The sequence below is a fragment of the Triturus cristatus genome, chromosome 1_2 (genome assembly GCF_964204655.1).
Source record: "Triturus cristatus chromosome 1_2, aTriCri1.1, whole genome shotgun sequence".
In the NCBI taxonomy this organism is placed as follows: domain Eukaryota; kingdom Metazoa; phylum Chordata; class Amphibia; order Caudata; family Salamandridae; genus Triturus; species Triturus cristatus.
This window is the reverse complement of record NC_140580.1, coordinates 380,332,771-380,346,666: the sequence shown is the minus strand read 5'-3', so window position 1 is coordinate 380,346,666 and position 13,896 is coordinate 380,332,771. Positions and strand designations below refer to the sequence as shown.

Sequence of the window (13,896 nt, the reverse complement as noted above, 5' to 3'; positions counted from 1 at the left end):
GCTATTGCACCGGGCACTAGGTAAACACAGGATGCCATGGTTCCCAACATGGTGGAGACGTGTTGCGCCGTAGGTGAAAGTGTTTGCATCAGGAGATGAGGCTTTTTTTAAAATGGACATTTTCTCCACTGAAGGAGACACGTCGCCTTTCTCTGTGTTTAAAATCAGTCAAAGGTATTTCAGATTTGATAAGATTTTTCGAAGCTGCTATGTAGACCCAGACAATGTAGTCAGTGAAGTTGAAGTTGTTATAGCCAAGTTTTTTGATTTTGCTTTGATTAGCCAATCACCAAGGTAAGTGTAACTATATTTTTTGTCTGCACAGGTAACCTGCCACTACTGTCATGTACTTGGAAAACATTCTCAAGCAGATTTTAGACTGAACTGTAGTCCTTTGTATTGGTTGCGTGCTTTTCCCACAGTGAATCTCAAAAATTTCCCATGTGTTTTCATTACTAGGATAAAAAATTCTGCGTCTTAAAAATCTACTGAACACAACCAATCTCCTTTCAACAGTTGTTGGGAAATTTGATGTAAGGCCATTACTATGAATTTATCTTTTTTAAGAATGTGTAAGCTTGCCTTAAATCCAGAATTGGCTGATATTCTTTTCTGGGGCCTTTCATGGGAATCAAAAATATCTAGAATAGGTACCTTTCATTTGTTGTGAAGGAGGAACCACTTCTATCGTAGGAGGGATGGCATTTCCTCTCTAGAAGCACACAACTGATGTTTTGGTGAGTTTTGTGGTGGAATTGCAGGAGGTGGAGATTTGAAATGGAGGGCATGTCATATCTGTGTTTAATGACTTTCACATCCATTTACCATATATTTGGTTAATTTCTTCCTCTCACCGGGGTGGCAAACAGAGGAGAGAAAGTAAACTCCTCATTGTTTGGATGCAATCTGGATTTACTAGACGAGCAAGATCATTGTTGTGGCTGCCATCTTCATCCTCAAATTGGACGTCTCTGATTAGGGGCATGCTAAAGATGTGGTCTCTATGTGGCACTGAGGAGTTTGAATCGTTGGCCTGTCTTGGTAATGATAATCTCTGTGGCGATATTGAGACTTAGAATATGTTTTCCAGCTACTAAACCAATCGCTTTGAAAGTTTCAGTTTTCTTTAAATGCAACATATCCACACTTCAGCCACCAGCATCCATTCTCTTGTTTTCTCAGCCAGGTGGTACTGAGGCGTGACATGTCTATGACCAAGTCGGGCTTTGGCTCTGGTCGGGGACAGGAAGGGTTCTGATCTGAAGAAGTCTATTTTTTATGTAGCTTTTGAATGCCCACTTTGATGGTTGCAGGAGATTCAAACTTCTCTGCTAGTATGGCTAAACCTGGAAGAGATGGGTGGAACTTTTTAACATTAATCGGTCACTGGGAATTACTGAGGTGGTATGGTGTGTTAATAACGATGGATTGGGATGCAGCCCTGGTTTATTTACAGTGGCTGAGATTAATCCAAGCTTTCCATGCAGCACTTTTTATCTACTTCAGTGCAATGCTCTAAGTTCGATGGGTATGCGGGGTGGACTCCGTGCTTACTGTGCCAAGCTGCACCTGACTGACGAGCACCAATCAGGGCAATTGCTTGTGTCCAGTTTAGGGAGGACCTGGCCTAGCAGTTAGGACTGGCCTGATCCAATTGGAGCAGGGTCAAGACTAATTTGCATATGGCTTGGTCTAGAGGTGCATGGTGTGCAAAACAACAATGGACTGCTATGCAGATCCGAGTAATTACCAGTGGATGAGATTAATTGAAGCATTCCATTCACCCCCTTTTGTATCAATCTGAGACTAGAGTCAGTGTGGGTTGTGGAATGGCTCTCGGGTGTAAAGTTTCTTGATTGATGGAAACCGTTGATTGCGGCACCTCCAGCTGACTATTTAGTTTGTTCCCCTTCTTATAACTACACAGCAGAAAGGTATGTAATGTACAGCTGAGATGTGCAATGAAGAAGCCGGGGTACATATAGAAAAGGGGCCAGATGAAGGAGAATAAGGAGTTGGGATCCTGGCGGGTGTCCTTCAGTATCGTCACTCTAGTGAAGTCTCCAAAAAATGAGGTGGTGGTAGGTGCAGGTATGTCTTGTGGAGACATAAAAGTACTCCTTTACATAATTAAATGTAAATGTAAATGTTGTAGACTTGTAAAGCGCACAGCTGCCCCAGCAACGGGGCGTCCCGGCGCTGTAGACCGCTGGGGAACCCGTCCTGGCTATCCCTGTGAGATGGTCCCTTTCTGGGTATCTCCAAGGTGAAACCAGGCATCCCTGGCGTCTGTGGGGGGCCGTTGTAGAGATGAGGCAAGCTTAATGCCCAGAGTTGCCGAGTGTGTTCCTGGTTAGAGTAGGTACCGAGGCGAGAATTATCGAGTCCGTTTTGACCCTGGTCCACGACCCTGCCGCGTCGGGAATTGAACCCTGGTCTCTGGCCGATTCTCTACTTACGGATCTGCCACCTCTAACCAGTGAGCCACACCTCTCCACTCCAATTACTAGTCTTTGTGGAAATTCCAATGGCGTAAGAGGTTCTTGGTAAGGATCAGAAGTTTGGATGGTCATTCTGGGTATTTTTGCCGGCAATGATGACCATGATCATGAAGGAGACAGTTGTTCAGTAGAAGACCAGATAAATGAAGGACTACAGTATGTCTTGGGCATCGATGGCATACATACATACATATATCTACATATATATTCAATTAATCAATGTTGATCATGAATGTCTCAATGACGTGCTTTTTGACTGCATTCTCTTTGACATTAATCATAGTAGTAACAGCACAGAGCTTGACGTTGATGTCTCAGTAATAAACTAATGAATGGTTCTTCAAAGTCATTGTCATACCTCCAATACAGCCATCCTTTAACAGTGAGCACATCTATGCCAAAGTCTGTACCTACGTTGAATGGTGTTCCTGCAACATGCAGGAGCATCTGGAACAGTGGAGATGATGTATGTGTAGCCTTTTATCCTGGATCTCCCTCTCTGTAGTCCTTACTTGGAGAATGATAGGATGAAATAAAAGAAGATCCTTCTCTGTCCTGCTTTTGATTTTTGTCTCTCCTGCCTGACTTTCAGATCTTCCAGCTGCCCTCTCAGACCATCTCCCACTCTGTCTGCAAGGGCGCATATTGTCATTTTCTGACAGAATTTGCAATTGGATATGGAGTGTGTAGATTTGAATTGGCTTTCTCAGAGAAATAATTTCATTAAATGCTGACCGGCTTTAATCTATGGAAGTAACACATGCAATTGAACTCTGTTGAAGGTGTCTCCCTCCATTAAAGCTATATCTTTGGATTCAATGAAGTGAAGTGTTCCAGGATTCTCACACGTGGGCAAAATTATTCTAAGTTTATGGCTTCAGTGATGATTCCTATAGAGCAGAACTAGTTCAAATTCTCCTTGTTGCCGCCCAAAAGGGACCAGTTCATCAGGCTAATTCTGGGCGCTGGCATAGCAATAGTATTCCCTTCCTAAGAGGGTAACAAGTTCAGACACATGATCAGTTCTTGAACAACAGAACAGTATCAGTTTGGTGGTTTCAGAGGCTTCTGGGACTACAGGCATCCAGTGTAGGTGTCGCTTTCATTTCCTGGCTTCACTTACTCTTCCTAAAACTTCACCTGATGAACCACTGGGACCAAATCCAAGATGATCAATCCAGCCCTGTTCCAGCCCTTCCATCCTTGGTCCCAAGCATGTGATAGTAGTCACATGCACTCAGCCTTTTAGTGTGAGGTCTGTCCAAAACTTGCTCTCAAGTGACACTTCAGAATACAGGTGCCAGCTGCACAGGGGTAACTCTTCATCTTAACTTTAGAAACAGACCTGATGATTCCCTCAACATATTTGTTGGAGCTAAGGCAATTTTGCAAGTGCTGAAAGCCTTCACATCAGTGGAAATACTCATACTGATTATGATACAGCAAAATTGCCGGTTCTAGGCAACTAGGAAGGGGATATTCAAAAATAGAGGGCCCCCAACTTCCGGAATCTCGTAGAGCTGGGGAGCATGTGATAGAACAAGTCCTTTTTCTGTTGGTCTCCCACATTGAGGTCAGCAACACTGGTATGGACAGCCTGTGGGGCAGACAGCTTGAGCAGGCATGCTCCATGTGCGTGGTAAATCCCAAGCAATGCCAGGGGACATCAGCCTCTTGGAAGTGAAGGAGGCCAGTTCCCTGGTAGATGGTATGATGTTTAATTGGGTAGGTACCTTGCACAATCCTTTAGTCCAGCTCCTGGTTCTGACAGATCTACTAAAGAGCTTTGCACCCTGGGATAATTTTAAGACTAGGAAGACCACCTTTAGGCTCAGTGTGTTTATGCGGAGGGATGTCATGATTATCCCATAAAGCACTTATGAAGAGGTCCCACAGAGAGTGGTCATTTATTGGAAATGCTGAAAAAAAGACTTAATCCACTGATTTCTCAATGATTTTGGACTGCAGGTGTATGAAAGTATGCATCCTGTAAGTTTAGTGAGCACAAATAAGCAACATGCTGAACTGCTGTCAAAAATCTTAAAGTAGGTATTTTGTATTTGTGGAGCAAGAACATAATGACATCGGACAGGCCCAAAATGGGTGGTGGTCATTGAATAATTGTCCTTTTTTTTTTAAAATCAGAAAGCAGTTGGTGTAAAAATCCTGGCTGCTTTTCAGCCAATGCACATGAATTATGGATTCTAGAATAAAGACACTTAATTTCCCCCAGATGTTTTGCAGCTTCAAACTGAGCCCGAACTGATCTTAATTCTGGTGCCTTGTGAAGCTATAAAGCATAGCCGCCACACAAGAGCACCAGAAGTCCTACATGTAAAGATAGGAGTAAAGGCAACACCTTATAAAAATGGAGTGGTATGCCTCTCATGAGAAAGAACACAGGATCAAGTGTGTTTCACAAACAAGTTACTGAGTATTTTCCCCTCTCTTGACTTAAGAGGTAAAGGCTCCAGAGAGCCTAAAAACATTTAAAAGCTGCCAATTTCTGCTTTGGGTTTTGCAGCTTTAAACCTTTTTTGTTTTTTAGTAAGGTGTAATTAAAATAAACAATTTTTAGAGAGGAATGAAAATTATAAAAATTTAAATGTGGATATTTCCGAGGTCTGGCTGTTGGTAGTAATATATTCTAAGGTCACCACTCGTATGAGAATGCCTTTTTGAAGAAACATGTTTCTGGCAACTGGCTGCTTCATACATACTTTGCTACACAGTTGTTTCAAACCAAATCAAAGCTACTCATGGACAAGTGAAAGACTGACTGATGTATTAATGAAAAGAATCAGACCTATGATATGATACATAGAGAATCTGCTGTGGTTTTTCAACCAAATCATACTAAAGGTGCATTAGGGAGCTAGTACACAGATTATTTTGAAAATTCATATTCTTGCACAGGAATAGTTCAATGGTGTTTAAGAGTTTTAGAAACGGCAGCGTTAATTACATCAGTTCTCTCTCCTAGATGGACTGACCAGGCCTGGGATGCAAGGGAATGCCCACTATGCAACTAATCAATTCACTAATGACCCAAAACACATACTACCAAATCACACTTCCAGACAGGTCTTCATGGTTTGCTTGGTACAGGAGCAGGTCTTTAAATTAGAATGTTGTTTAGGATCATGGACAAATTAGGATTCAACATGGTCAACCACAGGTTATCATTTATATCCATGGGTCTGAGCACAAATTCGACTGGAACACTATACACTATGTGAGAGTGCTCTACACAATCTCAGTTACACACATACACTGCTTGATTCTGGGCAAGTCACTTAATTTAAGACAGAAATGGCAAGGGTGAAATGTCTGCTGTTAAGCAGAGTCTTCAAAATTAAATCTTGCAGCAACATACCTTAATAAAAGCGGTATTCTTATAGATCTTGCATGGGTATCCAATGAGCTTCAACTTCTTCACAACAGTTATGGATTTATCCAAATCCAGTACAACACCAGTGGCAGCTATACGAAATTCAGGCTGAAATGTGGAATAGAAACACAAAAGCAAATTAAGATTTCCATTCAGTGCTGCACAGGGAAGATACAAGCAGGAGGACAAGCAAATAAAAGAGGGACAGATAAAAAATTAAAAGAAGTATTTCAAATGAGTAGTGCTAGAGAGTTGGTTTAATTTGGTAAGGAACAGTAATCATACAAAGGATCTTACAGGTGATCTCTCAGAGGCCACAAATCATCCATAAAAAAAAAAAACTGTAGCTGGAAATATTGAAAGCTCAAGGGCTGAAATGGATGCCACAGAACTGGGAGATATGTTACTGCACAGTGGGCCCTATGACTTGGGGAAAGGCAAAAACTCCATTGTTTTTCTAGAACAAGAAATCACCAAGTACGAAGAGGCCATACTGCCAGGTGTAATAAACATTAAGACACCACCCCACTTCGAGAGACAAAACCTCAAGCTCTCACAGGAAGGAGATTTTAATGCTGCAGGCCATGTATCCTCAAACTCTCACTTGTGGAATACATCCTCCAAGAGACAACACCTCTAACGCACTTCAGTATGCAGCAGCTCATGAAAAATTAGAGCAAAAGCATTAAGCGGTTCCTTTTCAACCAATAAGATACTGTCATTGAGCAAACACCTCTTTTTCTACTTACGGTCGCTGTGTTGTTAAAAAAAAATGGTGTATATTAGTGCCTGAGTATTTTTCGATGATATTACCACTTTGTGCCAGATAAACGATGCTCACCCCGACAACCAAAGAAAGCACTGTACCTTCCTTAACAGTAAATATGGGTGCGCATGCACACAAAAATGCCCCCCCCCCCGAGAAATCCAGTTTCTCCTAAAATAAAGCTAGTCAAAGTGTTTTCCTGACTGGTAAGCAAAGATCTCCACACTCATATCAAATAGTAGTCAGTAGACGCACAAGGTGGGGTTCAGAATCCATCTGTGCTATACGACAACACATTGTGTTACTTGAAACAGAGACTACGTATAGTCCTCACCAGTAATCTTCTCTTTAATAATCTTTTTAATGGATATGGTCACTCCCACTAGTACCTTATATGAACATACATCCCAAAATGGCTTTATGACAGAATGTCGACTAGACAAAACACAGATGGGCTGAAACAGCAGGCCCTAAATATTGAGGAGTAAAATATCGAGAACATAAATGTATATTGGCAAGAATAGATTTACTATTCTTAATGCCCCATCTACGTACCTTGAGGATATGTATCGTCAAGGTATGCAGATGTGAAGTAAAGTAATATGTAATTGAATTGAATATTTAGACGTCAGTAATTTGCCCAACAATATTTTCTAGTCGATGTTCCAATGGATTACCATTTCAGACTTAACACTGTAAAAAGTATCGATCAAGCCACAGATGCCACGTGGCTCTGTATGAAGTCATCTGTGGCGTAGTGCGACCTTGAAAGAGGTGAATGTCACATGGTCACTAGGGATAAAGGAAACACTAACTTCAGTTCTGTCCAACTATTTTGTTTCTCTAGATGCTAAAGATTCTGAATGAGGCCACATATAACAAAATAGGAAAAAATAATAAATAGCCATCCTAAGGAGGGAGGGCGATAAGAAACCTGCTGGAGCAGTCCGGTACATCAGAAAGAATGTCACCAAGAAAAGTAGCTTGTTCTTCCAATAGATATTGGCTCCTAAATATTCTGCATGAATCAATTCCTTAGCAATTCAGAAGGAGGAGCACAGAGGATCCTCTTTATTATTTAAACCAGAACCCTCTGAAGCCCCATTCTCCCTAACTTTGGACCGGGTGCTGTCCTGCTCATTCAAACAGCAGAGCAAAGCAAAAAAATGTTCTGTGGTCCCTCCTCTTCCCTTCTTCAGAACAAGGAAGTTTATTGGAATACAAGCAACTACCCCTTCGGGCAATGGAAGATTGCTTTGTGCCTGGAGACAGGCTGGATGCCATTTGTTTGCATGCTTGGGGTTGAGTAGGGGAGACAGTTGAGGGGTGATGAATGGCAGGCTCTTCGGAAAGTGAATGTAACAAAGCAAATTTTACAATCGGAAGGACCCGCTGGTCTATGGTTAATGAGACCGGTGTAGGTAAGCAAACACCTGTCCTGTGACCGGAAGGCAAAAATCCTGGAAGGCATGTGGAGGGTTGGATTGGTGTGCTACAACTGTATCTTTCCCACTGTAGGAGTTAAAACGCTATTGCTGTGGTATAACCTCCAGCTGCTGGCTCTGTTGTGGAGCATGGCGACTGAAACCTGAAATTTCTTGTATTGTTGGTGAAATTTCTTCACTGTGGAGGCCAGCACTAGGGCTCTGGCAGTGGCGTTGCTTCAAGCAATCAAAGCAGTTGACAGTTATCCCACGAATATGTCCTGACTGTCAAATGGCATGCGCCAAGTAATTGTGCCTAAATGTCTGCAAGAAAACCACTGTACTTACCATATTATGGTTTGCAGATGTATGAAAAATCTGAGCCAGCTTAGCACCACAGCATCTTCCACGTCCAGTACTGCTTGCATTGCCTGCTTTGCAGTGGCCATGTCCTTTTGTAGGGATTGAAATTAATCCCCTAATTGTTCAGGTAGTCTGGGGACCGGCAGGGTGGCAATATCTCACTAGATATACAAACAGCACGATAGACAGTATTTAGCTTTGGAAGCTCAGAACACTGGACTGCCAGGAGTAAACACACCTTCCTACCAAATGTATTCAGTCTTTTGGTTTCATTGCCTGGGAGAGGGAGGACTTCTATGAAAGCAGTTTGTTAGAATCTTGCTGACGAATCCTGGACAACCTGGCTTTCTGGACTTGGGTGCACCAACAGAAGGGTCTAAAGAAACTGAATATGCTACTTACCAGTATGCATCTGTTCTTGGCATGTAGGGCTGCTGACATTCATATCTGTGCATAGATCGCCGCCTAGTGTTGGGTCCGGATGTTTGCACGTTGTTGTCCTGGAAGAGTCTTCGAAGTATCCTTGGATAGGTGACTCCTCCCCTGGACTACAGTGCGCATGGGCATCCTCTCCATCCTCAGATTGTTTTTCGCCATTGTGGCAGTGATGGAGTAGATACAGAAAGTGATGACCATGCTTGCAATAATTCTGAGAGCTGCAGCTGCGACAGGCGCCGGGGAGGAGGGAGGGCGATATGAATGTCAGCAGCCCTACATGCCAAGAACAGATGCATACTGGTAAGTAGCATATTCAGTTCGAGGCATGTGGGCTGCTGAATTCATATCTGTGCATAGAATACATAGCAGTGCCCTCTATTGGCGGCGGCTACCCGTGCCAGCTGCAGCGGTCTGAAAAAGTGTTTTGAGAACAGCCTGTCCTACAGCTGCCTGCTGTTTTGACTGCACATCTACGCAATAGTGTTTTGTAAATGTGTGTGTAGTGGACCATGTGGCTGCTCTGCATATATCATGCAGGGGAATGTTTCCTAGGAAGGCCATGGAAGCCCCCAACTTGCGTGTTGAGTGGGCTCGTGGTGGAATAGTTAATGTGCGTTTTGCCTTTTGATAACAGATTTGAATACACTTAACTATCCATCTGGCTATCCCTGCTTTGGAGATGGCGTTACCTTTGTGGTGTGGGGCAAAGGCAACGAACAGTTGTTTTGTCTTCCTGAAGGGTTTAGTCCTGTCGATGTAGTACATGAGGGCCCTCCGTACATCTAGTGTATGTAATGCCCTCTCTGCAACAGTTTGTGGGTTTTGGAAGAAAACGGGCAGTTCAATAGTCTGGTTCATGTGGAACTGCGATATTACCTTGGGCATGAATTTGGGGTTGGTACGTAGTACGACCCTGTTGGCGTGAACCTGAATAAATGGCTCTTGAACGGTTAGTGCCTGGAGTTCACTAACTCTTCTTAGGGAAGTGATCGCTACCAGGAAGGCTACTTTCCAGGTAAGGAATTGAATCTCGCATGAGTGTAGAGGTTCAAAGGGTGGACCCATCAGGCGTGTGAGGACCAAGTTGAGGTTCCACATTGGAGCCGGTGGGTGACTAGGTGGAATGACTCGTTTGAGTCCTTCCAAGAATGCTTTGATGGCAGGCACTCTGAAGAGAGAGAGGTGCTGCCTGGTTTGCAGATAGGCTGATATTGCGGTCAAATGGACCCGTATAGAGGTGTACGCCAGATTGCATCGGTATAGGTGTAAGAGGTAACATATGATGTTGTGGATGGATGCGTCCAGCGGGTTAATGTCATTATTACCGCAATAAATGACGAACCGTTTCCATTTGGCTGCATAGCAAGCTCTTGTAGTGGGTCTCCTGGCCTCCTTGATGATGTCCATACAGTCAGGTGGCAGATTGAGATAGCCAAACTCTAGGACTTCAGGAGCCAGATCGCCAGGTTCAGCTGTTGCGGATCTGGGTGCTGAACCTCTCCATGGTTCTGCGTCAAATGCGCGGGTTTGATCCGCAGCCTTTGATGCGGTACCACGGAAAGTTCGAGGAAGGTGGTGTACCACGGCTGGCGTGCCCACGTGGGAGCAACTAGGACGAGTGTCAGGGAGTGTTGTCGGAGTTTGCGAGCCACCAGCGGTATCAACGGTGCTGGAGGAAAAGCGTACGCAAATTTGCCGGACCAGTTCATCCATATCGCATTGCCCTGCGACTGCGGGTGTGGGAATCTGGCGGCGAAGCTTTGGCATTTTGCGTTTTCGCTTGTCGCGAATAGGTCTATTTCTGGGTGACCCCACTGCTGGAAGTACGGTTGGAGTACCGATGGGTGTAACTCCCACTCGTGCATCTGGTGGCTGTGTCTGCTGAGCAGATCCGCCATCTGGTTGTCCTTGCCGGGGAGGTGTTCCGCCATGAGGAACATGTTCCTCTGAATGGCCCACTTCCACATGCTCTGAGCCAGATGAGACAACTGTGGAGAGTGTGTCCCTCCCTGCTTCTGTATGTAGTACATTGCGGTCATGTTGTCCGTCCGGATCAACACGACCTTGTTGCACAGATGTACTTTGAAAGCCTTCATGGCCAGGAAGATTGCCATCAGTTCCAGAAGGTTGATGTGCATCTTCTTCTGTTGTGTCGTCCATAGTCCCTGCACTGTGTAGTGGAGTACATGAGCTCCCCATCCCTGGAGAGACGCGTCCGCTGTCAGTACTATTTGTGGAACAGGCTCTTGGAACGGTCGGCCCTTGCAAAGGTTTTGTGGATTCCACCAATGCAGAGAGTTGTATGCCCGACCGCTCACCAACACTAGGTCTTTCAACTGTCCTTGAGCCTGATTCCACTGACGTGCTAGGCACTCCTGAAGTGGGCGCATATGTAATCTCGCGTGCGGGACTATGAAGATGCAGGAGGCCATCATGCCTATCAACTGCATAAACACTCGCGCTGGAAGCGAGTGGTTGGGTCTGAACTTGGAGATCAGCGCTTGTATGCCGTTGATCCTCACTAAATTTGGCTGAGCTGTGGCCGCCAGAGTGTCTATAGTCGCACCTAGGTACTGTTGTACGTGTGCGGGCTGGAGATGAGACTTTGGGTAATTTAGTGAGAATCCCAGACTGTGAAGAAGGTGAATGGTACGGGACACGTGGCTTGCACATTGCTGGGCCGATCTCGCTTGAACGAGCCAGTCGTCTAGGTAGGGGTAGACGTGTATGTGCTGTCTCCGTAAATGTGCCGCCACCGTAGCTAGGCACTTTGTGAAAACCCTGGGCGCTGTTGTCACGCCGAAGGGAAGGACTTTGAACTGATAGTGCTGCCCCTGAACAGTGAACCTGAGGTATTTTTTGTGTGAGGGGTGGATGGGTATGTGAAAATACGCATCCTTGAGGTCCAGTGATGCTAGGAAGTCTCCCTGCTGGAGAAGCGGAAGGACTTGCTGTAGAGTGAGCATGTGAAAGTGCTCCGAAAGAATGTACTGGTTCAGGGGTCTCAGGTCTAATATAGGCCTGAGCGACCCGTCCTTTTTTGGAATTAAGAAGTAGAGGGAGTAAACCCCCGTGCCCCGCTCGTGGACGGGTACGACCTCGATAGCGCCTTTTAGAAGCATACTTTCTACCTCTTGCTGTAAGAGCGTCAAGTGCTCTGAAGACATAGGACGGTTTCTTGGTGGTATTGTGGGTGGAGTGGAAGTTAACTCCAGACAGTAACCGTATTTTATAACATCTTTGACCCACCTGTCCGTGGTGATGGAGTTCCACGTGGACAGGAACCGTTGTAGCCTTCCCCCGACAGGTGTTATGTGGTCGGGAGGAAGGGAGAGGGCGTCACTGCTTGTTCTTGGGGGAGGACCTGGTGTTGCCGTAGCCACGTCCTCTGCCCTTGGTACTGGAGCCACGATAGCCACCTCGGGTGTTCTTATCGTAGGTGGTCTGCGTATTACCCTTGTTATATGTTTGTTGTGACCCCTGTCCTCTGCCTGCTCCCTTGTTTCCGGGGCGACGAAAGGAGCCGCTCCGAAAGGACTGAGTTTGTAGGGCGCCCATGGACTTTGCAGTGTCCGTGTCCTTTTTTATCTTCTCGAGGGTGGCGTCAACCTCAGGCCCGAACAAAAAGTCGGGGTTGACAGGCTGATTAAGGATATTGTTTTGTACCTCAGGCTTGAATCCTGAGATACGTAGCCAGGCGTGACGTCGTAGGATGACGCTAGTGTTGATGGCCCTGGCAGCCGTGTCAGCAGCGTCTAGTGCACATTTGATGGCAGCATTTGTGAGTAGCTGTCCCTCTCTGATAAGGATTTCTGCACCTTCTTTGTAGGGGTCAGGGAGGTGTTGAAGGAGTTGCTCCATTGTGTCATAGTGCGCCCTATCGTAGCGAGCGAGGAGCGCTTGAGTGTTAGCTATGCGCCATATGCTTGCAGCTTGTGCGGCAACTCGCTTGCCGGAGGTCTCCAGCACCTTGGACTCCTTGTCCGGGGGAGGAGCGTCACCCGTTGTCTGCGAGTGTGCCCTCTTGCGGGCATTCGCCACAACGATGGAGTCGAGTGGTAATTGTCCTCTGATGTAAGTAGGATCCCCAGGTGCTGATCTGTATTTCTTATCGATCCTGGGGTTTATCACCCGTGCCCTGGTGGGTTCCCTGAAAATGTCAGTGGCTGGCTTAAGGACCCCCTTCAACATTGGCAGAGTCTTTACATGTCTTTCTGAGGATGCAAAGGTGTCCATTAGAAAGTCATCTTCGATGATATCAGAGTGAAGCTGTACATCATGGTTGTTCGCCGCCCGTTCAATCAGAGCGTTGAACGCCGCAGTATCCTCTGTGGGTGACGTTTTTGCCCCATATAGTTGTGGGTCCTGTGCATCAAGAGGTGCACTGGGGTCTGCAGGGTCGCCCCAAGTTTGGTCAGGGTCCTGCTGGTCATCAGGGTCCGTGTCCACATGGTAGGGGACTTGTTCACCCATGTAGTCCTCCAATGCATCCGTGTCGGAGCGTGTGGGGGAGGCCCGGTGTGGATCCTGGTAGGGTGAATGAAAGGGTTCATACAGGAGAGGTTCTGTGTCCACAGGCAGCTTCCTCTTTAGCGGGATCCTGAAAGGTTCCAATGGCGGTTCCGAAGTTATCCTTCGGTCGTGGAGAATCATCCTGCCAGTGTCGGCGTCGATGACGCGTGACGGTGACGGCTCGACAGGCGTAACCGCAGTTTTGGTGGCCTGTGTCCTGAGTTGAAACGCCTTCGGGATTGTGGATGGAGGCAAGCCGAAGGTAATGCTGGTCGGCACCGACGAAACCGCTGGATCGATCGAACCCGACTGGTCCTGGAGGGCAGCCTTGGTTTTGCAGCCTGGCATTGCGCCAGGCCGTACTCGGGGCGCCTTAGAGGTCGTGGCCCCCGCCAGGGTCGTCGAGGCGGCTGCAGATATCTTCTGCGCCCGTGGTGCATCGAGCCGAGGTGCGGAGATCACCGTCGACGTCTTCGACACGTGAGGTTTCGGTGTCGTCGA

At 46.1% G+C, this 13,896-nt stretch overlaps 1 protein-coding gene across 1 annotated transcript in view; it reads right to left on the bottom strand.

Annotated features, from left to right (window-relative positions):
• Nucleotides 1–13,896, bottom strand: part of BMS1 (BMS1 ribosome biogenesis factor) — a 138,185-nt gene that overhangs the window by 12,698 nt on the left and 111,591 nt on the right. The window contains exon 19 of the mRNA XM_085605114.1: nt 5,878–6,000. Within this exon, the coding sequence (XP_085461240.1) occupies nt 5,878–6,000 (123 nt within the window). The remainder of the gene's footprint in view (nt 1–5,877; nt 6,001–13,896) is intronic.